Source organism: Coffea arabica, chromosome 10e, assembly GCF_036785885.1.
Source record: "Coffea arabica cultivar ET-39 chromosome 10e, Coffea Arabica ET-39 HiFi, whole genome shotgun sequence".
Classification (NCBI taxonomy): domain Eukaryota; kingdom Viridiplantae; phylum Streptophyta; class Magnoliopsida; order Gentianales; family Rubiaceae; genus Coffea; species Coffea arabica.
In genome coordinates, this window is record NC_092328.1 from 6,553,086 (window position 1) to 6,580,549 (window position 27,464).

General features: G+C 36.9%; 2 protein-coding genes, 1 long non-coding RNA gene and 1 pseudogene across 3 annotated transcripts; 3 read left to right on the forward strand and 1 right to left on the reverse strand.

Annotated features, from left to right (window-relative positions):
* The first annotated feature begins 6,133 nt into the window (after positions 1–6,133).
* Positions 6,134–10,276, forward strand: LOC113711813 (probable beta-D-xylosidase 7). The gene is made up of 6 exons (XM_027235024.2): positions 6,134–6,849; positions 7,300–7,602; positions 7,852–8,021; positions 8,151–8,248; positions 8,670–9,434; positions 9,579–10,276. Exons 1-6 carry the CDS (start codon positions 6,436–6,438, stop codon positions 10,166–10,168), a joined length of 2,340 nt encoding a protein of 779 aa, XP_027090825.1. The 5' UTR covers positions 6,134–6,435; the 3' UTR covers positions 10,169–10,276.
* Positions 10,277–12,726: 2,450 nt separating this feature from the next.
* On the forward strand, positions 12,727–16,115 carry LOC113711174 (probable beta-D-xylosidase 7; annotated as a pseudogene).
* A 685-nt stretch (positions 16,116–16,800) lies between these two features.
* LOC113712215 (probable beta-D-xylosidase 7) lies at positions 16,801–22,080 on the forward strand. Its single transcript, XM_027235540.2, has 6 exons — positions 16,801–17,362; positions 17,639–17,941; positions 18,735–18,904; positions 19,194–19,291; positions 20,427–21,188; positions 21,294–22,080. Exons 1-6 carry the CDS (start codon positions 16,955–16,957, stop codon positions 21,887–21,889), a joined length of 2,337 nt encoding a protein of 778 aa, XP_027091341.1. The 5' UTR covers positions 16,801–16,954; the 3' UTR covers positions 21,890–22,080.
* LOC113712216 (uncharacterized) lies at positions 19,536–20,593 on the reverse strand. The gene is made up of 2 exons (XR_011821981.1): positions 20,453–20,593; positions 19,536–19,946 (listed from the first exon to the last, which is right to left on the reverse strand). It is a non-coding gene; the product is annotated as an uncharacterized lncRNA (long non-coding RNA).
* Positions 22,081–27,464: the final 5,384 nt, after the last annotated feature.

Sequence of the window (27,464 nt, forward strand, 5' to 3'; positions counted from 1 at the left end):
GCGTACCTTGGGCAATGGGTGTGTAGCACTATTTATACCTGGGCCAGAGTCCGACCTCCGTACGTTCCGGGACCTTCCTGATATAATCTCAATCCCGCGCCGAGCGGGATCTCCTCCGACCTCTGCGGGACGGTCTCCTGATCCCCCTGGAGCCCTAGCGGGGGTGCGGCCCAGGGCGGTCGCCAGGAGCCTGGGGCCGGAACCCAACTCGGCTATACCTGGGCTGCCACGTGTCTAGGCCCAATACAGGGCCTCTGCACTAGCTATTACAATTCATAAGGGCACTACAAATTCCTCTCAAATATATATTCATCCACAACAGAAGATAGGGAACTTCTACACTACCTTTCCAGTACTCTACCTTTACTTTATTATTCACCAGAATATGTAATTCATGTGGGCAGGAGTCCAAAATAACAAAGCCTAATTTGACACTTCATGTGTGAGAATAACTTGTAGACTAATCTTTTTATCTTATTTTTGTAGTCTCGCCTACAGTTAGTTTTGAAACGTTTTAGGGCTTGAAAGTGGAATGTGTCATGCAAATTTGAGTTGAGTTTTGATCTTAGCTTCTCTTAGAGATGGCATCTACCTATATACAGCTAGCGATTTACTGGAGTTGGACAGAGACATGGGCATTTGGCTAGGTGCGACCACCTGATATTGGAATTTGGAAAGCGCAGACATCATCAGCGGACTTGAGAACTCTGTAGCTAGCTTGTTTTTCAAAAGTAGCAGAAGAAAGGGTAGCGACCTAATGGGGTGGCCAAAGGGTGAAGTTACGGTACGGTCGTGCATAACTGGCTACAACTCAATGAATACCCTCCATTTAAGATGAATACCAAAACTTTGTTGCTTTCGGGATATTCTATCGTGGTTTAATAGCTAATTGGCTGACATGAATATTCAATGAACTCGTTTCAAGTTTGTGGAAGCTACCCTTTATGTCATCTTTGTGAAAAAAGTATTCGATGTTTATCCATCCTGTCGATCATGGAAGTCTTGGGATAAGATTATGCTAGCTTTTTGTGAATCTGATGTTACGTTGATGCACTATCTTTGTTTTTCTTTACTTCAATCATGATGTAGAAACAAAGTTATAGCAGTATATCATCTGCAGTACATTTTGGTTCTCTCCACAGCCAGTAATTCACTTAAACGAGACCAATGGACAAAAAAAAAAGAGGGGGAAATTAAAAAAGCGTTATACACTTAAAGCAGACAGTTTGAGATGTATATAGATATTGTGCAAAAATTAATATCTTTGAACCTATTTAAGCTTGAGTTGATGTTGCATCAGTTTGATGTAACTCTGTGGTTATTTCCACGACTCAAGATAAGCAGCCTTGCAAATGACTAGGAAAAGAAAGCTAAGTTTTAGTTCATCACTGCATTTTTCCACGACTATATCTAAATGCACCACTTTGATTGACAAATTTTTTTTTCATAAAATTTTATTTGTGGACTCTAAAGCTAAAAATAAGTTAAGAGTTTAGAATTTAGCCACTATATGCGAAGAATAACTTCAAAAAAAGAAAAGAAAAAAAGAAAAGGGTCCCAAGTAATTAGCGACCTTATTAGTTCTATAGGTTTAGATGGGCTTTTCTGACCAGACGGGATCAGCAAACATCAGAATCAAATCAATACTAAGCTTGTGCACTCGGTACATAAAAAGAAAAAGAAAACTTTTCTCAAGTTCTTTTTTTTTTAGCAAAACTGTTCAAGCTTGTGATACTGTGGCAAGTTCTAACCCGCTACCGTAAATCAATGTCTCTCTTTCATTTGTCATATGGCCATACAACTATTCCGGGATGAAATATATTTCCACATACCTTTGCTTCTTCTCAGTTCTCACTATTTATTGCAGTTTTTTTTGAGCTAATGATGTGAGATAAGAATGGTGGTCAAAGAATATATGTTTAGAATTTTTAAAATACCTATTTAAAATTCTAAAAGAGTTCCATCCAAACGCAAGATAATCCTGTTTATCAGATGTAACCGGGCACCTACTATTACACCTTTTACAAATGAAAAATCCAATAAGCCACACTCTAGCTGCTGTAGTGATTGATATTATCTGCCTAATTGTGATGCTGCTTGAAGTAATACATTATCCTCTCATTGCAAGTTATCCGCCAGCAGCACACCTATCAGTCCACACAGGCCATTTATATACTTAATTCCTAGACATTATTCTTATTGGCTGATTATGACCCTGCACGATGTCGGTTGGATAAACTTATAAACAATTGAGCGCTTAACCATGAAAGGTTCTCCTCATAATGGGTTTTAATAATAAAAAACATATTTTTACCTGTAAATTTGTAGGCCTCGTCCATTTTATTGGGATCTAAATAATCTTTCTGCAAAACAAACTGCTTTATATCTGGTAATTTTGGTTCACTCCAGAGGCTGCAATAAACTTAATCAAAATGATTACAAAAAAAAAAAAGAAAAAAAAGAAAGAGGTCGTAGAATCAAAGCTATCAATGAATGATAGTTTGTGCAATTGATATGCAAGATCATGATTTGGCCCTTTTAAGTTTGTTTCATGACTCGTTGATGTAATAATCCTTTTTCCTCCATTGTAACCATTTCAAAACTTCTGGCGTTTCTTCAAAATAACAACAGGAAAAAGAACAGATATTTTGTGGGCAGAAATGATGACAGACCAGCTAAGGTGTGTGTATGGAGGAAGCTCTAGGTAGCGGGCGGAAGAGGCGGTTCCTCATGGAACTGTTATTCTGCTCACTGGTGAGAAGAATGCCTCTTTGGGCCTCTACATTTATTTGTGTGTATAATACAGATGATTACCCCTGCGCCTGGGCTTGTAATTAAGACGAATACTTAATACTTCTTGTTCAGTTGATCTTATTGCCAACTTCATTATTCCTTCTTGAGACTGATCTTCATCTGTGCTGCAGATGAACAGGAGGCTCGAAAAGAATAATCAACCGAATCAAGCCCAAAAAGTAAAAAATCTTTCTAACATTCATCGTGTAACTATTCAGGCACGAAAAGGAATCAACTAGTTTGATTTTTGCATTCATTAACATAGAGCATCTTTGTCATCGTATAGGGCTGCAAATCTGCTGCTCATTGTCTTGTATTCTATGAAATGACCATTTCTGCATGTGAAGTCTGCCTATATATCCTTTTTTCTTTGCAATTTCAAGCCCTTATTTCTTTCGATGATCCTTTAACTGAGTTCTAGTGATTCAAGCACTGGTTGAAGATTCAGTATTCCAGTGGTGTATTCATACTTTTATGTTTTACCATATATTTCTTGTGTATTGTATCTGACGCTTCTGTTTTGTGAGTAGCAAAGATAGTGGTTAAGTTATTTATAGTATGTTGTAGTATTTATATTCAGCTGTAGAACATAAAAAATGGCCAGCTGTGGTGAAGAGGTGGAAACAGTGGAACATTGCCTGCTGAAGTGTCCAAGAGCTGAGGAGATGTGGAATATAGCACCAGTAAAAAGGGAAGGACTAAAGGAGCTTAGAGGCTGCTTCAGAGGATGGTGGGATGTCCTAATGGAAGCTAAGTTCAGACCAGAAGGCAAGAAGCACATTGACATAACGATAAATATTAGTTATATGGCAAATATGGAAGGAGAGAAACAATTTCCAGTTTACTGAGACTAGGAAAACTTTCAGGCTACGATGAGGGAAGCCTGGTAGGAATGACTGGAATATGAAGAACATAGGAAGTAAGGAAACAAGAAGGAATACAAATGAATCAACAGACCAAATTGGGGACCAAATTTCCCCGCGCATGAGAAAAGATATGATCCACCTTGACATAGCTAAAAACTCCAAACCCCATTCTGAAAAACTTGGCATTGGAGTGGTAGCAATGGACTGGAGGAAACAAATCAAAGCTAGCTGCGCATTAAGTGACAGGAAAAGTGGGAACAGCATGCAAGATGAGGCAGAAGGATCGACACTAGCTATAATTAAAGCTAGGGAATTAGGATGGCAGAGGATTCACATCACATGCTCTAGCGAACTAGTTCAGCAACTGAAAGCCAATGGGAGTGGAGATGCAAACCTCACTACCATACTGGAGCCTGGAGGACATCAATATGCTCATTTCTTTGATTCACTTGTGTTCCTTCTCTTTTGTCCCTAAATTACGAAATAGTATACCTAATAGATTCGCAGATTATGCTCTGGGCAGTAACCAAGATGAGGAATGGTTCAATACCTTCCAGCGGTGAATATCACAGTTTGATACTTGTGGGACAGTTGCTCCAGTAACCCCATTCTTTTGTAACATGGTTTACAGTAATGAAAGTTGAATTCTGACAAAAAAAAGTATCGTTTGATTTCTTCGCATGGTATGGAAGCAGCTTAGATGACTCTATTATGTTAAGTTCCTATATGTGACAATTTCTGTCCTGTGGATCGAGCAATTTGGCACTCAGGATGGTGGTTCAATATCTGAAGTACTGGTTTTTGCAGAATGTTTTTCTTTCAAATATAAACATTCGTGCAAAAGGCTAAAAACCTCCTCACGTACGGCAAGAAATCTATCCGTGCAGAGTAAAATTTAGACACCTATTAGTGTACAACTCTAACTTAGCCTTCTCCTAATGAAAAGTGAAAACTGCGGTTTTATCTTATTGTTTGTAACACGTTTCCTACCACTGTCCTATTGTTCCTACTTTGAAAGGGGTGTTTCCAGATACCCACATCCTGAGCGGCAATATCCCGTCAAGAAAGGCACAATGTTCCTAACGATAAAGGTTAAGCATAGTGTCAAACCAGAAATACTTCAGGAAAAAAGTTCTTTTTGGCTGTTCATTTTGTTATAATTAGTCCATACTCTATAGCTGTGATCATTGGAGAGCTAAAAAAGAAAATAATTTTTTCCCCACAATTTAATGTGGTGTTTGGAGGAGGATTGGGTTGGACCATAACGTGAGAGAAATTGTATATAGAAGGTTTGAGAATAAAAGTTCAAGACATCCCCGCTTACCCCCCCAAAAAAAAAAAAGTGGTTTTCGTTGGACATAATTAATTCAAAAGCATAGCGGCAATCAGAGCAGATATTGCAACAGGGGATGATTTAATTCCTAATATGATACTTTTTTCCCTGTTTTTGGGTGTTACTCCTAATATGATACTCCAAACACGGACGAAGGTCCTTGTGACTTCCAAAATCCAAAAGAAAATGTTTGTTATTATTTCTGAAACATTTCATCTTGTTGCTTGGGTTCTTTCATTTAATCAATTGTTTTTGTCACGAAAGAGAAATGAAGAAAACTAGGAAAATGGTTCGTTTATTTACCTTTTTTTTTTTTTGATAAAATGACAGTCATTATATTCATACCATTTTTTGTTTGCCGGCAACGATAACATTTGTATAATCTAATCTATCCTATTTTATATAGGAAGAGGGAAATCTATCCTGTTTTATAGAAAGGGAAGCCTAAAGAATTAGTTATACAGACCTAATTAAATCAAAGGTGTGCTCTGCCACCACCTTTATATTTTTTTAAAACAGATGAGGTTTGAATCCCAATCTACAGTCTAAAAAGGGACTCTGAGCCAAAGCTCAATGGTTAGTCATTATATTAGTACTTGATACGCAAGATTATCCTTACAAAACAGAGGCAACTGCCCCAATATCATCATATGCCCTCATTTTCAGCCACATGGGGAAAGAGTCTCCCCCACACTATATTTCTTACCAAGTTAATTGTACCATATCATGTGCACACGCCCCCCAATCTATACCCCTTTCATAACTCACAGTTTTTTGTACGAGTGTTTCGATAAATGGACTCTACGAAGACACTTCAAAAGCCGGCAACTTTTGAAGTGCTCCGCAGCACTTAACTACTAAACCCCCCAAACCCCCCCAAGCGATGTGGGAACTTAACCCCACAGGGTGCCCTGCTGCTAAGAGATAAAGACCCCCAAATCTATACACAAAAGAGAAAGAACAATGATAAAACAACTCTTATTAGGTGTCCTAATAAGATGTCCTTCAACAACTTAAAAAGTAACGTAAAGTAACGTTTTATCAAATCCTATCCAAAACTTTATGTTACTTTGGGCCCCATAAAAAGTGATACAATGAAATAGTTTCTTTTGGACAGTAGTCAGCACCAGAGTGACTCAAATATTGTTAGCATTTTTGCTTCAGTTATTCCGCTGTTGAAGAGTACTGCCCTTGCCGTTGCAATCTGTCCGTGTTATTTTGGAACTAGTTTATGTTCGGACAATAGCAAACATGGCTAGTTTATGTTCAAACAAGAAGCAAATCTGAACATTTCACAAGTTTCTTTCGACACGACCGAAATCGACAAACTGTTCGTGCAAGGAGCAGGGATGATGAATCAAATTTTTAGAGTTTGACGGGGGATCAATATTTCTATATAGTATATGCATATAGAGCTTATTTGACATTTGTCAATACCAGAAAATGAAAGTTGGCAGATTTGTTTTCTTCATTCAAACAATATTGGTCTCATCACTTTCATTCTTCCTTAGTAGAACTGAATCAACTCAGGCGCCGTTATTTTCTTGTGACTCATCCAACCCACTAACAAAATCCTACCCATTTTGCAATACCACCTTAGCCATCAACGAAAGAGTTGAGGACCTCGTTTCACGTCTAACGTTGGATGAGAAGATCGAACAACTGGTAAACTCAGCACCGGCGATCCCAAGCCTCAACATCTCCGCCTATCAATGGTGGTCTGAAGGGTTACATGGAATATCTAGGCATGGAAAAGGGATTAGATTTAATGGCACAATTGCTGCTGCCACCATGTTTCCTCAAGTCATTCTTGCTGCTGCTTCATTTGATACTCACCTCTGGTATCGCATGGGTCAGGTACTGTAATTCCATTTTGAAAATACAAGAATTGGTTTTCCTTGTTTATGAATCTTCAACGTTGATGCTAGAGAATGCAAATTGAGATTTAAGAACTTTTTTGTTCACCAGCCTTGATAATCTACTATAACATTTTTCTTTTTTTGAAGAATTTATTTTTTATATTGGATATTAGCAATATGGCTTCTAATTATCAAGGTTACCAAGTTTATGGTTTTGGTACGTCTGGAAGAAAATTTGGGTTCAGCGCAATTAGTGAGGCGGTACCGTGTTACTATATTTCGTATGCACATTTTACAGCTAGCTCTAGATAAGAATGTAACATAAGAGGGCATGATCTCTTTCCGAAAGATCAGATTTTTTTGGGTTTTAGAACTTACCGTGGCATCATAATTGGCTTAATTGCAGTTCTGCTGTATTTGATTTGTGATGCTTTTAAACAATGTTTAGGCTATTGGAAGAGAAGCTAGAGCATTTTACAATGAGGGTCAAGGAACGGGAATGACATATTGGGCACCAAACATAAACATATTCAGGGATCCCAGGTGGGGAAGAGGACAGGAGACACCAGGGGAAGATCCGCTGTTGGCAAGCAACTATGCAGTGTCATATGTTAGGGGAATTCAGGGAGATAGTTTTGAAGGCGGGCAACTCAAGGATGGGCACCTTCAAGCCTCAGCTTGCTGCAAGCACTTCACAGCATATGATTTGGATAACTGGAATGGTGTTAATCGTTATATCTTTGATGCTAAAGTGAGTTTCAACCAAATTTACTTATCTCAATAGATTTTCTTATGTTTTAGTTACTTCTGTCTTTGCTTTGTATGATGGAGTCGTTAAATGATCGTCTTTTTCTATGTGATAGGTAATTATATTGAATTCTTTTGAAGGACTAGAAGTAGAATTTGTCAGGTCATATTTGTGTGGCAGATTTTGAGTCAGCTGGAGCATTTAAACTTTAGCCGATAAAGATTCCTGATTACTATGTGGTGGGTTTTTTAGGTGACCGAGCAAGATTTGGCAGATACATACCAACCACCATTCAAGAGCTGCATAGAAAAAGGGCAAGCTAGCGGCGTAATGTGTGCTTATAATCGCATCAATGGTGTCCCAAACTGTGCTGATTACAGCCTCTTGACTAAGACAGTGCGCGAACAATGGGGTTTTCAAGGGTGAATAATTGAGTAAAAACAAATGAATGCCATTATCTTTGCTTATTTTTTGTCATGTAATTTGTGATTGGTAATTACAATCCAGAACAACATGGTAATTACAGGCAATCTTGGTTTGTTGCTACTCAGGTATATAGCTTCAGACTGTGATGCAGTTGCTGTCATGCATGATAATCAAGGATATGCCAAATTACCAGAAGATGCAGTGGCAGATGTTCTCAAAGCTGGTTAGTCAGCTTTTATATTTTCTTTGTTGCTATAACTTTATCCATGCCTCAAGTGCTTGCTTTTCTCTTTAAGTTTTATATCCATTCCATTTTCCCATGCCTAACTGCCTAAGGTAAAATATTGCACATGGTTGAAGCTTTTAAGCATGAACCTAAAAAACTTTCTGAAACTAGTCTCCAGAGTTGGGAGCATTACCTGTTGCTTCCAGTAGAATAATGTCCCTCAAAAGCCTACTAGAGGAAGACCTTTTAATCATCCATCTCACTATTAGTTCCATATGATACAATGATTATGACAAGTAGAATAATTTTCTTTTAGCATGCGAAAAACTTCGAAACAGATGAATTGGTTTTGTTCAAATTTTAACAGATTTAGTCGGTTCATTAAGCTTTTTTCTTTTTGAAACACAAACCTTCACAGGCATGGATGTTGATTGTGGTCCATACTTGCTGAAATACAGTAAAAGTGCCATTGAACAGAAGAAACTTCCTGAATCTGAAATAGACAGACCCCTTCGAAACTTGTTTTCCATCAGAATGAGGTTAGGATTATTCGATGGCAGCCCAAGAAATCTCAAATTCGGAAACATTGGTCCAGAACAGGTCTGCACCCAAGAGCATCAGGACCTTGCGCTGGAAATTGCTAGAGACGGTATTGTTCTTCTAAAGAACTTAAATAGCCTCCTTCCTCTTCCAAAGGACAAAACCATCTCCCTTGCTATTATCGGCCCCAATGCCAACACTTCACAAACACTTCTAGGCAACTACGAAGGCCTGCCTTGCAAAAACATTACAATTTTCCAAGCAATTCAGAGCTACCTGGAAAGTGCAGTTTACCATCAGGGGTGTGATGCAGTAAACTGTACTTCGGTTGCACTCAATGAAGCACTTGATGCAGCAAAAGATGCAGATTATGTTATTTTAGTTATGGGATTAGACCAAACCCAGGAAAGGGAGAAATATGATCGAATGGAGTTGATGCTCCCTGGGAAGCAGGAGAGTCTCGTGAAAAGTATCGCATTGGCTGCAAAGAAACCTATTATTCTGGTGGTCCTATGTGGCGGTCCAGTAGATATATCCTTTGCCAAAGATGACCCAAAAATCGGAAGCATCCTATGGGCTGGTTATCCAGGAGAAGCTGGAGGAACAGCAGTTGCAGAAATCATTTTTGGCGATCACAACCCAGGTAAAATTTAGGGTGAATTTTGTGAATCTATAGGCACACTTCCTAATTCTGCTAGCTGCACTTGAACAACATACTTTCTCTTTACCCTTTCCATTGAATAAACAGTTTGATTAGATGGACTTAAAAAAAGTTTTAATGCTGCAGGAGGTAGATTACCAGTGACATGGTATCCAAAAGATTTCGTCCAAGTCCCAATGACAGACATGAGGATGCGATCAGAACCTGCTACAGGCTATCCTGGACGAACATACAAATTCTACAACGGCGTAAAAGTTTTTGAATTTGGCTATGGCCTTGGCTATTCTAATTTTTCCTATGAGTTTGTCCATGTCACCTTTAAGAAGCTCTACTTAAACCAGTTATTACCTGCTAAGGCGCTGAAATTCACTGGTCCCCATCGGTATCTGTCCATTTCAGAATTAAACAATGAACACTGCGATAGCACAGAGTTCTCAGCAAAAGTTGCTGTGAAAAATCTTGGGGAAATGACCAGTAAGCATCCAGTGCTATTGTTTGTAAGGCAAGCCAAGCTAGGCTATGGGAGCCCTCAGAAGCAGTTGATTGGGTTTCAGAGTATTACATTAGGTGCAGGGGAGAGGGCTGAAGTTGACTTTGTTTTGAAGCCTTGTGAGCATCTGAGCAAAGCTAACAGAGATGGCTCTATGGTGATTGAAGAAGGATCTTATTACTTGATTGTGGAGGACAAGGAGTATCACATTACTGTGGAATTATGACATTGGTAATTTTTTTCAAGATTCAAGATTTTGCTCCCTTTGCTTGTACTAAGAAAATTTGACTTTATTTTTATACATGCATAACACTATAATAAATTTATCAAAAAATTTGACGTGAGATAAAGCTTAGAAATCGTTTTAATCCATTTCTTTATATTTGGTATTACACAAAATTTAAATAAATTATCATTATTTTTTCTATAAACTACATGCCATAACCAAAAAAAAAAAAAAGTAATGTAACATAACAAAATTATCATTTAACCACAAAACATTAACGAGAAGCATAATATTATTTTATCGTAAGAAAATATTATATCATCAATTTCATATTACATACACATAATTATATCATATTATGTACTTTATATTATATAAAATTGAAAATTTAAGCGTCCCATTTAAAAGAGCGGGTAAGAAAACTCCATCCGCCCTCACCCCAGCACAGCTCCCATTGCATCCCTAGCAATTTGCCTTACATTTTCTCCTATCCCATCGAACTCTCAGGGGTACCCGCTCGGCTCCCATTGTACCCATTGTATCCTTAGGGCAGCTCCAATGGCTCCAATGGGGGTGTAATGGGGATGGAGCCGTGTCATGGAGATTACATGCATCACATGTATGATGCGAGTAATCCATTGAATGTGGGCCCTAGGACAACGGTAAAATTCTAGCACAAAACACATTTAACATTTCCAACGGTTATATCTAACGGCATTATTTTTAGAATTCTATATAAACACACAACACTTTTTGCTAAAACATATCCCAATATTCTACTCTATTATTTCTTTTATTCTCTCACACACTTCTACTCTCTCACTCATTTAATTCATTTTTTGTGATTATGGATGAAAATTGGAGTAGTTTTACAAATATGTTAAATGCTCCAAATATAGAAAATTCATCATCCTCACAAAATCAAAACCCCCAAAATTCATCATTATGATATCTTCGCATTTGAAGTATCAAATATTTGTTTAATTTCCTACATAATTATTTTTAAAAAAATAACAATATATTATTTTTGAAACATAGAAAAAGATATATTATTCAAACTTAAAAATTAATAATATCATTTTTAGAAAATAAAAAAATTCAAAATGTACGAAATTTAACGAAAGTTAGTACTTTATTTTTTAAAAATAACAAAATTAGTTTTAAAAATTACTTTATTTATTTATGGGATATGAGTTATGCATTATTAAAATAAATATTTGATTAATTGTGGACCCATGCTATTACACCTTGTGGAGTGTAATCCATTGTGAGTGAAAGTGTAATAAAAGAGGAGAAAGTGAAATGTTGACGTGGCATGTGGATTACACTCCACAAAGTGTAATAGCATTGTGGATGCTCTTAGCAATTTTTTCACACAGCCCAACAAATGGCGGCTGAATTTTGTGGAAGGCCCAACAATAGCTGATTCTATTTTGGATCCATTCTCACCACCTTGGGCTCCCTAGAATTGGGACCAACAATAGCTGATGTTGTGGAAGGCCCAGCAATAGCTGATTAGAATCACAATTATGAATCATTTTTTTGGGACTATATTTGGATAGAATATTATTAGAAATAATTTTATGAAAAAAATATTATAACACTTTTTTGATATGATGTATTTGAAATAAAAAAAAATGATTAAAAAATGTGTTGATGATGCAAGCAAGCCAATGTATGAAAATAAGGTGTAATCCAAACAACCAAATAAATTCACTAGTGCAGGCTCTTCACAAGAATTTGTTCTAGTAGTATTTTATATTTGAGCTTTTTTTTTTTTTCTTCCCTTCACTTTCTTCTAACTTATTGCCTTTTGTGTATAAATTAGCACGTGCATTTCCCCAAAAAAAAAAATCTTTTTAAATAGCAACAGAAAAGGACTTTCCATCTTATTTTTACAAGAAAATCTCATTATTGATCTAACAACGAACATTTTTGTTTCCTTATTCAGACAACACAGTTGTCCAATAATACAATATTTAAAGCAACTCACGATTTACTGGTTTCAATCTACACCCATAACACTTTAAATATATTGCATTTTGCATTCTGAAATTATTTTGCTAAAACTTTGACCCTCAAACAAAAAAAAAAGAAAAAGAAAAAAGAACCTTGAAGTATCAACCATGTCACAAATACAAGGTGCAATCTATCTGAAAACTGGTGAAAATGTTAGGGCTGTTGTTTAATTGTACCAACCAATACCCCCCCCCCCCCCTCTCTTCATCAAATAAATGGAGTAAAAACTTGGTAAGAATGAAATCAGCACAATTAGGGATCATTTGAAACAACTCGATTTGGGGGGTTAAAACTTAAGACTAAGCTTCTTGAGCCAAAAACTACTGAATCAGTCATAAACTAATTACGTTATTATATCTCTCACAAAGCTAAGCAACTAATCCAAGATATTTCTTCCCTAATTTCCTTTTCCCGTCTCCTCCCTGCTCCAATCCGTTTAAACTGATTAACAGTGCCATTTGCTCTATAATTATGTATAAATATAACTAGTTTCATTCCACGTTCAACCAGCACATTTTCGCAGCTTTTTCTCTTCCACGATGAGAATTCTTGAAATCAAAATCATATTTATCTCGTCTGTGATACTGGTTACTGCCATCGAATCATTTCAGCCTCCATATTCTTGTGACTCAACTAATCCGCTTGCACAATCCTTCCCATTTTGTAATACCACCTTAGCCCTCGACCACAGGGTCCAGGATCTTGTTTCACGTTTAACATTAGATGAAAAAATCTCACAACTAGTAGACTCTGCACCAGCCATCCCAAGACTTAATATCTCAGCCTTTGAATGGTGGTCAGAAGCGTTGCATGGCATTTCTGAGTCTGGAAAAGGCATCCTGTTCAACGGCACCCTTACTGCTGCTACCGTATTTCCCCAAGTCATCCTTACTGCCGCTTCATTTGATGCCTGTCTTTGGTATAACATCAGTCAGGTAATCCCAGTTTCATAGACGAAAGGTTCTGAAACATTTTTTGCCTGTTATGCAGTATTTATCTAAAGTAAAAAAAGTTCTGAAACATGATCTCTTGTCAATTGTTATAAAACATTAACGTTAGACTTCCCTTGCTTAAATATTCATGAACTAGAAATACTTTAGTATTACATGCATTGCTTCCGCTTACCATCCTTTATATATATTTTTTGAATTAATTAGCATTTCAGCTCCAAGTATGTTGTAAATCCTCATATAGTTTTCTTCGTTTACTTCTCTGCAGTACAGTGTAAAAAGTATTTCAATCAATACTCATTTAATGTGTGTGTGCGTGTCTTTCTGATCTTTGATGATTGACGCATTGTATAGGCAATAGGGAAAGAGGCCAGGGCATTTTACAATGAAGGTCAAGCGCTTGGAGTGACATTTTGGGCACCAAACATAAACATATTCAGGGATCCCAGGTGGGGAAGAGGCCAGGAAACACCAGGGGAAGATCCCTCTGTTGCAGAGAGTTATGCAGTTTCATATGTCAGGGGAATTCAGGGAGATAGTTTTGATGGAGGACAGCTCAAAGATGGGCACCTTCAAGTCTCAGCATGCTGCAAGCACTTTACTGCCTATGATTTGGACAACTGGGATGGCGTCACTCGATTTGTCTTCAATGCTAATGCAAGTAACCAAACAATTTCAGTTTACAGCTTCAATAAGTTCTTCAATTTTTTTTTTTTCCCGTGAAAATTTTTATGATATTTCGATTATTGTTCGCTGGCACGCCAAAAAGTAGGCTTTTTTAGTATACAAGTTAAAGGTTGCAAGGCAATCTAATGGATTACATCCATAATTTTCCTTCGTTCCAAATGGGGGTTTGTTTCAGGTTACTGAACAGGATTTGGCTGATACGTACGAGCCACCATTCGAGAGCTGCATACAACAAGGGCAAGTTACTGGTCTAATGTGTGCCTACAATCTCCTGAATGGCGTCCCAAACTGTGCTGATTACAATTTGTTAACTGAAACCGTTCGTGGAGAATGGGGATTTAAAGGGTGCAAAATTTAAGAATCACTAAATTGCCGACAGTAGGACCATTTTTGTTATGTGCCAGTTGTGATTGATCTTTGTCTGATGTTGATCAGGTATATAGCTTCAGACTGTGATGCAGTTGCAGTTATTCATGATGATCAAGGATATGCTAAATTACCAGAAGATGCAGTTGCAGACGTACTCAAAGCCGGTTAGTTGGCTGTTTCTTTATTACAAGTTACAACAACGTTAATACAAGTGGTCAACTGAATGATGGCATTGTTGGTCGGATATTAGCATCTACAATTGAATATACGCTTGAAATTTGAGATGCAAAACACTACTAATAAGAGAAAACTTGAAGATCTGGCACATTAGTATGCTTTTCATTACTGCATGAATGCCGCGCAGTGCAAATTTATTTGGTTGGACAACACACACTTGTTTCTTAATTGAAACATGAAACTTCGCAGGCATGGATGTCGATTGTGGCTCATTCTTGATGAATTATACTGGCAGAGCCGTTCAACAGAAGAAACTTTCTGAATCTGACTTAGACAGAGCCCTTCACAACCTATTCTCTATTCGAATGAGGTTGGGACTGTTCAATGGTGACCCAACAAGGCTTGAATATGGGAACATTGGTCCAGAGCAGGTCTGCAGCCAAGAGCATTAAGATCTAGCCCTTGAAGCTGCTAGAGATGGCATTGTGCTTCTAAAGAACTCATATAACCTCCTCCCCCTACCTAAGGCAGAAACAGTCTCCCTTGCTGTAATCGGGCCCAATGCCAATACTTCAGAGACCTTTGTCGGAAATTATCATGGCCTTCCTTGCAAGAATATTACAATTTTCCAAGCACTTGGGAGCTACACCAAAAATGCAGTTTATCTTCAGGGGTGTGATGGTGTAAACTGCACTTCATCTGCAACTGTCGAAGCACTTGGTGTTGCACAAGAGGCAGATTATGTTGTTTTAGTTATGGGATTGGACCAATCCCAGGAAAGAGAGGAGCTTGATCGAACAGAGCTTGTGCTCCCTGGGAGGCAGGAAACTCTCATAAAGAACATCACACTACATGCTAAGAATCCAGTAATACTAGTGTTACTTTCTGGTGGTCCAGTTGATATTTCCTTTGCCAGAGATGATCCAAGAATTGGAAGCATCTTATGGGCAGGTTATCCAGGAGAAGCTGGAGGTATTGCTTTAGCACAAATCATTTTTGGCGACCACAATCCAGGTAATGCTTAAGACAACAGTGGTGTCTCTGTAACAAAAATTCCTACTTGGATATAATTACATTACATTACATACTTTATTGCGTCAACAATAAGGGGACAAATCCAAAAATTTGACAGATTTCCAATTTACAATGCAGGAGGTAGATTACCGGTAACTTGGTATCCAGAAGATTTTATTAAAGTTCCAATGACAGACATGAGGATGCGATCTGAACCTTCAACAGGCTATCCAGGACGCACCTACAGTTTTTACACCGGCCCAAAAGTGTATGAATTTGGCTACGGCCTTAGCTACTCCAATTACACTCATGAATTTGTTCATGTCACCCCAGATAAGATCTACATAAACAAGTTATTACGCCCTGCTAAGGCCATCAAAAGATCAGCCACTGATCGTTATGCATTAGTTTCTGAACTGGGAAAAGAATTATGTGAAAGCAAAAAGTTCTCAACTAAAATAGCAGTTGAAAATCGTGGAAATTTACCTGGCAAGCATCCAGTACTATTATTTGTCAAACAGGCCAATCTCACAATTGGGAGCCCTCAGAAGCAGCTGATAGCATTCCGAAGTGTGAGATTAGAGGCAGGAGAAAGAGCTCACATTGACTTTGTTCTGAACCCTTGTCAGCACCTAAGCAGAGCTAACAAAGATGGTTTATTGGTGATTGAAGAAGGATATTACCACCTGATTCTGGAAGATAAGGAGTACCCCATTAATGTGGTATTGTGACAGTTGGAATTCTATGCCAAATTGCTGCTGAGAATAAGGTGCATTAACATAGATTACTGAAAATCTGCTGCCAATTATGGTTTGAGCAATTCTCCTGTGGCAGTTGCACATGTGCATTAATTTTTTTTCCTTGTTCCACTAATGGCTGAGCTTTTGGTACTATTTGAAAGCAATGTGTTTCAGCAATTTGGATAAACATGCAGATTTACCTTCAAAATTGGGCTTTCTGTTTTTTGGTAATTTCTTTCCTGGTTGTTCTGATCTTTGCTTTTACAACAAAACCTGTATTAGCTTGCGCTCAAAACAGGTCATGTACATCCTTTAATTGGACACAATTTCCATTCTTTGAAGAGCCTATAACCATATAAATATATCAACAAATTAATTCTCATACGTCTGAACATGTACTTCGTTCACACCGGAAAGAAGAAAGTACTTAGACTAATGCATGGTGTAGATTTTCTTAATCCAAATATTAAAGAACAAGAGTCAATCCCTGAGTAAATCAGTCAAATTAAATTCCCACCTGGAAAACAAAGTCAAAGTAGCAGTTGAACTTTATCTTTCCTTTATAGATCTTGATTAATTTACCCATTCAATCCCACAAAAAAAAAAGTGCTAAATCAACAAAATATCGATGGTTGTAAGTTGTTGCGTGCTTCAAGAAGGGCAACTAAGTCATTCACTCTCAAGACATTGAATAATCAGAACAAAAATCTTAAAGTTCCCTTCTTTATGGCTTTATATAAGGCATTCCTTTCCTCGTCTCTCACTTCCCTGCTTTACCATCTCTTACCAGCTTTAGCTCATCTCTTTTCATTTCTACCATTAATCTGACAATGAATCTCCATAGATGGATAGTCACAGCTCTCACCATTCTTCTGTTTCTTGGAACATTCCTCTCAATAATTGACTCAGCTCAGCCTCCATTTTCATGTGACAAACTCAACTCCCAATCAGATTCTTTCTCATTCTGCAAAACAACTCTGCCTATCCCCGCCAGAGCCCGTGACCTTGTCTCCCGCCTGACGATTGATGAAAAAATCTCCCAGCTCGTTAATACAGCACCTGCCATCCCGCGGCTCGGTATACCCGCCTACCAGTGGTGGTCAGAAGCTTTGCACGGCGTCGCCAATGCCGGACCTGGCATTACTTTCAATGGAAACATCAGAGCTGCCACCAGCTTCCCTCAAGTCATCCTCACTGCTGCTTCATTTGATGTTCACCTTTGGTACAGCATTGGCCAGGTATTAGCCTTATGCTACTACATTAATTATCCAGTTAGACAATTAATGGACCTTTGACAATTAATGCTAGCGTAATTTTTTAGATCAATGTTGACAACCATCGACAGTGTTTAAATCCTAATATTTTTTTTTTCATTTTGGTAAACTCGGTAAAGACAACGCATTGCAGATTGAGTTAGCACCTATCAGCATATATGATTTGATTAACGTGTTGCAATTTTGAGCTAACCTTTTTGGGCATATGACTTGATTAATGCGCACGTTTTTTGGAAACAGGTGGTTGGGAAAGAGGCAAGAGCAGTGTACAATGAAGGGCAAGCAACGGGGATGACATTTTGGGCACCAAACATCAACATATTTAGGGACCCCAGATGGGGAAGAGGGCAAGAAACACCTGGGGAAGATCCAATGGTGACGGGGAAGTATGCAGTTTCTTATGTTAGAGGAGTTCAGGGGGACAGTTTCCAAGGTGGGATGCTGAATCATGGTGAACTTCAGGCCTCTGCTTGTTGCAAGCACTTCACAGCCTATGATCTTGATAATTGGAAGGGAATCACCCGCTTTAGCTTTGATGCTCGCGTAAGTGTCTCTGTCTCACCAATGCCCGTGCTTTTAACACTTTTTACCTCCCATAATTTCTTGTACTATATGATTGTAGTGTCTATGTCGGCAGCTTTAAGCTGTATGAGTCTGTCTAATCGTTTCTTGCGGGGATGATAATAACAATAATAATGTTGTGGGCTTCAAGGAAAAGGTTAGTTAAAGAATTGCTTTCTTGATGGGCAGTGGGCACCTTGAGTCGTGTCACTCTGTCCTTGAGATAAAATATGAGTTTGGTGCCAGAACTTGGTTGGGTTTTGTGTCTTAATACGGCATACAGTAAATTTTTGGACAGTAAAAACAGGAGGGATTATAAAGAAGATACCGTGAATACAATATTAATAACTACAAAGAGTACATTCCTTGTTCTTGGATGGAAATGAGAGGAAAGTTCATTGTGTTTTTTTTTTTTGTCTTGGTTAGTCAGAGTCGAGGCATGATTACTAATGTAATCCTCCTTGGTCTAGAAGAGCAAAGTGCAACCAGGATAATTAACTAACACTCTTGTCTATTAAGGATGAGAAAAGAGCTCTTTTAAAGGTGAATGAAAAGTAATCCATCCGAATGAGACAGATTCTTTTGTTAGTAACCAGTTTGTGGACGTAGTATTAAGATTTCAAGAACCTAGTGATGCTGAAACTCTGGGAATATATTCTCCTCCCCAATAAAACAGATGCTGAAACTAGGACCAGAAAGAATCTTGGGTTTATCTCTCATGCTTTGCTCTTTCCCTGCTCTTCTAACCCAACCCAATTTGTGGGTTTATCTTTAGGTAACCGAGCAAGATTTGGCTGACACGTTCCAACCCCCCTTCAGAAGCTGCATTCAAGATGGCCAAGCAAGCGGTATAATGTGTGCCTACAACCGTGTCAATGGGGTTCCTCCTTGTGCCAACCACGATCTTTTGACCCAAACTGCCCGTAAACAATGGGGTTTCCACGGGTAATTGTTCCCGCGAATTACGCCATTGAACATTGCTGCCGAGGGGCTTTTCATGAAATTAGCAATGCATATAATAAACGGTCTATTCTATTCTTACTGGTAGCATACAAGTGTGGAAAATCTAACAGTCTTGTCAGCATGTAATGATGTGATATATATATATATATGATATTTTTTTTTTTTAAAACAAAAAAACTGATTAGAAAATTTTTCGTGGAATGTTATAATCCAAACATGCTCATTTTCTGGTAAACGCCCATGAATAAAAATTTGGTTGGGGTGTTATCAGGTACATTACATCGGACTGCGATGCTGTGTCCATCATTTATGAGCAGCACAAATACGCGGGAACGCCGGAGGATGCTGTGGCTGATGTGCTGAAAGCAGGTAAGGATGGACACCTTTCGTCCTCTTCGACCATTATTTACGCATTGCTACTTGCTAGTTGATTTTGTTTGCCCCATTTTTAGGGGATAGGTTTTTATTTTTTATTTTTTTTATTTTTGATGGAACAAGGGGATGGATATTACATGCTAATGCCCCATTCGGATTGTTATTTTTAGAAGTTTTTTTAGAAAAATATATTGTATTCATTTGATACATATATAAATATATATAAAGTAAAAAATGATTAAAAGAAATATGTTCACTAAAGGGAAAGGAAAACGTAAAAATTTTTAAAGGAGAGGGAAAATGGCTTTCACTCTGAGATGATTTTTTTTTTTTTTAAGACCACCACATGTTGTGGCAAATTTTGGTCGGAGACAAGGGTTGAACTCTTGGTCTTTCACACCACCCGGACTGTATAATCTTGGTGGTGACCACCCCGCCAAAGGCCCCGTGACTCTCAGAGGTGATTTGTTCACTTAGACTTGTCTGGGCCCAGACGTTTCAAGATTAGCTGGCTTCTGGGCCCAAAATGATAGTGACTCGTTGCCGGAAACAACAGGATTACTGCTCCCAGCTGGTCCACTATGGCGGCTAGGTTTTGGATTCATATAGGAATGGGCTGTCCGTCCATTAAAGTACAAACTTGTGCGACCTGCAACCAACTTGAAAACAAACGCATTTAGCGCTAGCATAGGTTCAGATTGTACGACTTTTATGCATAAAATTAGTTTCTCCTGCATAAACCCTGCAATGAAAGAGACCTCACAACAGCATTTTCTTTCCTGTGATTCAACAGGAAAGGCTTTCTAAGTATGTGAAGGACAACATGATAGACTACCAGACAGACTATTTGATTGATCAAGAAATCAAACTAAAAGAAGTTAAGCCTGAAAGTTGATCTAGGTTAGGTTACATATTCTTGATGTACTTTTTTTTTTTTTTTTCTAAGTTAAGCCTAATTGATCTTGCTAGGATGCCAAAACAAAAAGAAATGCTTTTCAAGGACAAAGAGCAACTAGAGTAAACAATTAGTATATAGTAGAGTAAATAGGAAGTTTAATTATAAGTTTATGCAATCGGTTCAAGTGAGCAGGGTGGTAGATTTTTAATTTTGTGCAAACAAAAATTGCAGGCATGGATGTCAACTGTGGCTACTACCTGCTGAACTATACCAAATCAGCCTTTTTGCAGAAAAAGGTATCAGAATCTGACATTGACAGAGCCCTTCACAATCTCTTTTCTGTTCGAATGAGATTGGGACTGTTTAATGGAGACCCAAAGAAACTGCTTTATGGTAGCATTGGTCCGGATCAGGTCTGCACCAAGGAGCACCAGGAGCTAGCGCTTGAAGCCGCTAGAAATGGCATTGTTCTGTTAAAGAACTCTGCTAAGCTCCTTCCCCTTTCAAAAAAGATCACGTCGCTGGCTGTTATAGGCCCTAATGCAAATAATGCATTCGTAATGCTCGGAAACTATCAAGGCCCTCCTTGTATATCTGTTGCAGTTTATAAAGCACTGCAAGACTATGTTCCAAACGCAGTCTACCATGAAGGTTGCAATGCAGTCAATTGTACCTCTGCTGCAATTGATGATGCAGTGAATGCAGCAAAAGGAGCAGATTATGTCGTCCTAGTCATGGGGTTGGATCAGGGAGAAGAAACAGAGCAGCTTGATCGCGAGTCTTTGACGCTTCCTGGTCAACAAGAAAGCCTGATTACAGCTGTTGCTAATGCTGCAAATAAGCCAGTTATACTAGTCCTGCTTTGCGGAGGTCCAGTTGATGTAAGTTTTGCTAAAGATAATCCAAAAATAGGAAGCATCTTGTGGGCTGGTTATCCAGGCCAAGCAGGAGGGATTGCACTCTCAGAAATCCTGTTCGGCGACCACAACCCAGGTGAAAGCAATTAATTGCTTTTAGTGACAACTGTAGCAAAAGCGATTGTTAGCTTTAGCAAAATCAAAGGCAATAATATCTCATTTTCGTTTGATTCCTGTACAGGAGGAAGACTGCCAGTTACTTGGTATCCGAAAGAATTTGTAAATATACCGATGACAGACATGAGGATGCGGCCTGATCCGTCCTCAGGATATCCAGGGCGCACATACAGATTCTACAACGGCAAAAAAGTGTTCGAGTTCGGCTATGGCCTTAGCTACTCAACCTATTCCTATAACTTTGTAAAGGTTGCTCAAAGCACTCTCTACCTGAATCAGCTGTCAGCTACTGCTCAAGTAACAGCTACAAGCTCGAATGCAGCTCGTCATCTTGCAGTGTCTGAAATGAACAGAGACTCGTGTGAGAAGGCAAAGTTCTCTACTGTAGTAGGAGTTGAAAACTCAGGGGATTTAGCAGGTAAGCATCCAGTGCTGCTATTCGTTAGGCAAGCGAAAGCTACTAATGGAAATCCAATCAAACAGTTGATTGGATTCCAGAGGGTGAGCCTAGATGCAGGCGCTAAAGCTGAAATTGAATTTACTCTCAGCCCTTGCGAGCACCTTAGCGGTGCCAATGAAGATGGCTTGATGGTGATAGAAGAAGGATCTCGGTATCTCGTTGTAGGGGACAAAGAGTACCCTATTAATGTTGTCATATGAAACCAACAAACTGGGCTATCCTTACCCCTCACATTGGATTTTGGCTCTCCAGTTTTGGGGTTACAGATGAATGATGTTACAGGGGACATTGTTTTCATGTGAAAACATCTATTACAGAGGATATTGTTGGGCCCCGAAATCTTGTAACATGCATTTTTGGGGCAATAAAAGGACGAAAATTTTATAGGTTCTGATCAGTTGGAATTACTATGTCTTTTCTCTCTGCAAGTTATTTTCTTTGTCTAAGGATGCCGCCAAGCCTAAAAAGACTTTTTTTTTTTTTTGGTCAAAAAGACATGAAGTAGCTCCATTAAAAAATACCGGTCTGAAGGAGATAGCTCACAAAAATCATCAAATTGGACCATCCAATTCTTACAAATAGCCGGAAAAGATTGCATGCGGCAATGGTATACAAGCCAATTCTTAGAAGTGCTACTAAATTGTTATGCATGGAAAACATCAAGCCTCTATGAATATATTTTCTTGAAGGGATTTTCTATTCTGTGCCCTTAAGGCAGGCACAGGATAAGCGTATAAAATATAAGGGATGGATTCATTTCAAGTTTTAAGCATTATCATCTATCCCTAAAATCAAGAAACTTTAGCAAAAAAATTTTAAACTTTTTCAAACAACTAACATTTGGATCCACCTCTTATCATGTGACCTAAGTGCACAGAGTAGAAGAACCCTTTCTTGAAACCTTTTAATGTGTAATCGTGAAATATAATTTACTCATAATTATTAGGAATTTGGTAATTAGACGCTTGAAATTTCGGAATCCAGTTACGGAATGTTTTTTTTTTTTTTTTTTTTTTTGGGTTATATCATTGGCTGTAGGATATAAAAATTTGAAAGCTCGAGGGCAGGATTGATTTTCACTAAATACAGGCAGAGGTGAATACATTGATCATTCTGAAATTCGTTACATGATTAGTAAACTGTTGTCCTACAGGTCTCACTACGACAATGGTAAGGTTCTTGCCATGAATTTTGAGAGTAACATGCAATGTTTATCCCAAAGAAAAGGGAAAAAAAAACTGCAACGAAGTGCTACTAACATTTTCTGAAGTATATTGCCTCAAAATCTAGTTTTCTGGGAGAATTAATGTTTAAGAGGAAAAGTTAAATCTTATTAGCTTTGCGTGAAAATGGATTTTTATCAATGACGTCTAAATGATATATTCTCCTTTAGGTTAACAAATGAGTGGAAAATTAATCCGTGTTGTTAGGCTTCTCAAAAGCTCGGGCTTTCATACTTGTAAAAACATATTTTATTTCTTAAGCTTAAGATAGTCCCCAAAAAAGATTAGCAGTTGGTACCAGGGGGGAAAAGAATGTGAACTTTGGACCCCAACCAGATTACTTTTTGCACCAAGAATTAATTCATTAATAGTAGATTTAGGGTCTATTTGATAACATAAAAAAAAGTTGATACTGAGCATTTTCAGATATTCAGATATTTTGAGTGTTTGAACATTCAGATGTTTTGAGTATTTGATAAATGAAAATCCATCTGTTGAATTTGTTAAACAATGCTGAACTTGTGTGTATTTATTTCAGTACAAGAATCATAACTGAATGTTTAATTCTCATAAGAATCAATAGAATTACTTCAACTACCTTATCTTATCTATCAAATCTACCCTTATTTGTTAATTATGTTCAAAATTATTATCTAATTAAAAAACCTGATATTCTCTGTCTAGCGATTTTCTGTTTCTCTTTTCTCCGTTTTTAATGACTTTCACATTGTCACCATACTCCTCATATAATATATTTCATCTTTTACATTACTTTGATTTAAAAATAAATATTGTTATTTCATACCTAACAATTTTAAACTAATTAAATCATTTGTTCTATTTCTTTTTTGAATGAAAATATATAAGGGCAAAATTGTCAAATTAAAATTATTAAGCATTCAGTTATAAATATTTACCAAACAGTATAAATAGGTTTAGTATCAAAACTTAGATATTCATATATTTTTTTTCAGTGCTTAAAATTCAGCAAAATAATTGTTTCAGTATTCAGATTTAATTTTATTAAACGAGAACCTTAGTGGTCATATCTGGACGAATGTTAAGCTAAAATTAACTCAACTGGAGAAGCAAAACAGCTGAGAAAGACTAGACAAAATTTATGCTATTGGAGATTCAATTCCAAACTTGCTCTTCTTCCGTTAGAGTTGTGTGGTTCTAAGTTTGGTCTGGACCATGCATGTGCACGAATGGCGAAAAATGGCAATCAAGGATGGTGTATCTGACGAAATGGCAACAATGAATTATTCCAGATTTGGCTAAGAGCTTCTGTGGTCATAAATTCATTATCAGATCCTTCATTATCTGGAAAACAAAATTACTGAGTCAAACTTCATTGCATTATTACGTACCGTTTCGCGGATTTGGACGGCTGACAGAAACAGGCAGAGTAAGATGAAATAAGAGCAGGCAAATTAAAAATGAGAAAACTTGACTCGCCTAATAACAGTTTTATGAAATATATATTGGAAGTAAAATATATGCATTAATAGAGCTTCCAAAGGATACGAGGATTTGCCCCATACATATTGTTTTTAATTTCTTATTAAAGGCCAGCTGTTCATTGGATAAGATCTTGAGTAGTTGGATAAGGTAGGATAAAACGATGAAGATTTTGTTGCAGAGTGACAATCATTTGTTTTAGGGTAAAATACATTTTATCTTCCTATGATTTAGCGATTTTTCATATACGTTTCCTGTAATTTCAAAAGATATACACGATACTCTCATGATTTGGATTAAAGTGTCAAGATGACCGAAATGATCTTCTCTAATGGAACCAACGGAAATGCCGTCGAGATTACCATTGTTTAAAAATTATAATGATTGGGATAATTAAAATAAATAAACATAATATGCATGATATTTTAATCTCTTATAATTTTATATTTTACCACGTAACCCCTTTATGATTTAGTATTTTACCGTATAAGTCTCTTATAATTTTTCAAAATATATACATAATCTCTTGTAATTAATAAATAATTTCTAACTTGATGCGAGGGAACTTTTGACATTTTAATTGACTCTGTTATGGGATGCAAATTTCGTCATTTTGATACTTTAATTCAAATTATGAGGGGATTATCCATAATTTTTGAAATTACAGGAGAATTATGTGAAAAAATAATTAAACTGAAGGGGGTAAAATGTATTTTACCCTTTGCTTTATTCTGCATTTATTCGAAATATGAGTAGAATTCCTCGACACAATAAAACAAAAAGGATTGGGATGAAAAGAATTAGAAAAACCCGAAAGAAATCAAGAAGCCCGACAAGATGTCGAGTTGTTACAAGATTTAACTTTGGATATGTTCGCGGTCTAGATAATCACTCGAGTCCATGGAAGAGTTCAAAATTTGGTCAATATATTGGCTAGAAAATGAGATTATTTTTGTGCTTCAGATGACCAATCTAGCTTGCATCAATCAGGAAACAAAAACTACATACTTCTAACCGTAATAAAATTACAAAGGCACCAATTCATAGTTGTGTAGTAGTAATTAAAACGTAAAATGTTAGGACAATTTATATTAACCTTGCCTAATTATCACGATTACAGAGATTTCTTTCAGAAAAAAAAAAGCTTTTAATTTCCAGTGACTTCTTAGAAATTTTAAGCGAGCTCTAGATTTTTCACAAAAAAAAAGGAAAGAAAAGAAAAGAAAAATATTGTCTGGAATTAGCATGCAAGAATCTTAAGCAAAAGAAGACCTCAAGGGCTAGTTCCTTAGATAATTTCAAAAAGTAAAAAGGTGGCCTGATTTTGCATTGAGCAATTAAATTCGTGTGTCTCAACTGATTATACGAGTACTTATTCTGAACATGAATTTTTCTTTCCTTACATTGCAAGTCTAATGGAAAATTTTCTATGCAGAATCAGTTATCACATCAAGGGAAAAAAATTTATACGTCAATTAAATGACCTTGAGAGTTGAGATGATTGAACCAAGAAAAGAAAAGGCATGGAACCTCGTTTAAAAGGTAGGTGCCCTTTTGCAAAAGACCAAATTTTATTCATAATAGTGACAATATAGCTGCTGGGATTTAATAATTTTCAGTTTCTATTTAAATAACTTTGGACCGTGGTGCCAAAAATATATATATATATATATATATATATATACATACACATATATAAGTTTGGACTGTGGTAAATGTAGGTCCTACCATTTACTTCTGCCAAATTGTTGACTAAGAGTCTGTTTGATAACATAAAAAAGTGTTGAATTTGAATTTTTTTCAGACATTCAGATATTATGAGTGTTTGATAAATGAAAATCCATCTGTTGAATTTGTTAAACAATGCTGAACTTGTGTGTATTTATTTCAATACAAGAATCCTAACTGAATGCTTAATTCTGATAAGAATCAATAGAATTACTTCAACTACCTTATCTTATCCACTAAATCTACCCTTGTTTGTTAATTATGTTCAAAATTCTTATCTAATTAAACAATATAATATTCTCTATTTAACGATTTTTAGTTTCTCTTTTCTCCCTTTCTAATGACTTTCACATCTTCTCATACTCCTCATATAATATATTTCATATTTTATATTAATTTGATTTAAAAATAAATATTATTATTTTCATACCTAACAATTTTAAACTAATTAAATCATAGATTCTATTTCTTTTTTGAATGAAAGGATATAAGAGCAAAATTGTCAAATTAAACTTATTAAACATTCAACTATAAATATTTATCAAATAGTATAAATAGGTTTAACATTAAAATTCATACATTCATATAATTTTTTCAGTGCTTAAAATTCAGTAAATTAATTATTTCAGTATTCAGATTTCAGAATTCAGACTTCAAAATTCAGATTCAGTTTTATCAAACGGAACCTAAGCCAATTAGCCGAACCAATCCTTCACGGCGATCACCTGACCGGTTTTTAATCTTCTGCTTCAACAAAGCGAGTCGAACCGTTTCCCACCATAAACTTCTTCTTCTTCTTTTTGTATTCTTTTTTTACCTCTAAAGCAAGAGCGGTAAAGGGCGAAATTAGTTTATAATCTGAAGCATAAGAAGACTTCTGGCATGTGATCCTAGCAGACTTAACTGTCCATTTCGATGGGTTCAGAGAACTTCACACTCTTTCTTTTTTTTTTTTTTTTTTAATTAACGAAGTCTTTTTTCTAAGGATATTTGGATAGCCACTAAGGTTTTGTTTAATAACCCAATTTAACACTTAAATCTTTTTGTTTGATAGTCTTTCTTTTTGTTTTCCATTCCACTGGTCGTCGCTGATGTGTTTTCCTTCAACTAACGGCATGAGGTCCCCAGTTAGCTAAAGTAACAATTGTAACAACAGTGTGACAATTGCTAATGGCTAATTATGGTGCAACTTAGTGTAAAATAGCCCACAAGTTAGTTTGTCATGATTAAGTACCCAGTAGTGAAAATCTTCACAAATGTTCGACTGACAAGTGACAATTGACAAAAAGGGATACGTGGAATTATCAAAAAAATAAAAAAGGGGATATGTGGCCCATGTAGAGATAGAAATTGAACTAATTAA

Coding starts and splice junctions, on each gene's coding strand:
- LOC113711813 (XM_027235024.2), top strand. CDS start 6,436: ATGAAAGTTGGCAGATTTGTTTTCTTCATTCAAACAATATTGGTCTCA. Junction 8,022..8,150: donor GAACAATGGGGTTTTCAAGG/GTGAATAATTGA, acceptor GTTGCTACTCAG/GTATATAGCTTCAGACTGTG. Junction 8,249..8,669: donor GGCAGATGTTCTCAAAGCTG/GTTAGTCAGCTT, acceptor AAACCTTCACAG/GCATGGATGTTGATTGTGGT.
- LOC113712215 (XM_027235540.2), top strand. CDS start 16,955: ATGAATCTCCATAGATGGATAGTCACAGCTCTCACCATTCTTCTGTTT. Junction 18,905..19,193: donor AAACAATGGGGTTTCCACGG/GTAATTGTTCCC, acceptor GGGTGTTATCAG/GTACATTACATCGGACTGCG. Junction 21,189..21,293: donor GTTCGGCGACCACAACCCAG/GTGAAAGCAATT, acceptor ATTCCTGTACAG/GAGGAAGACTGCCAGTTACT.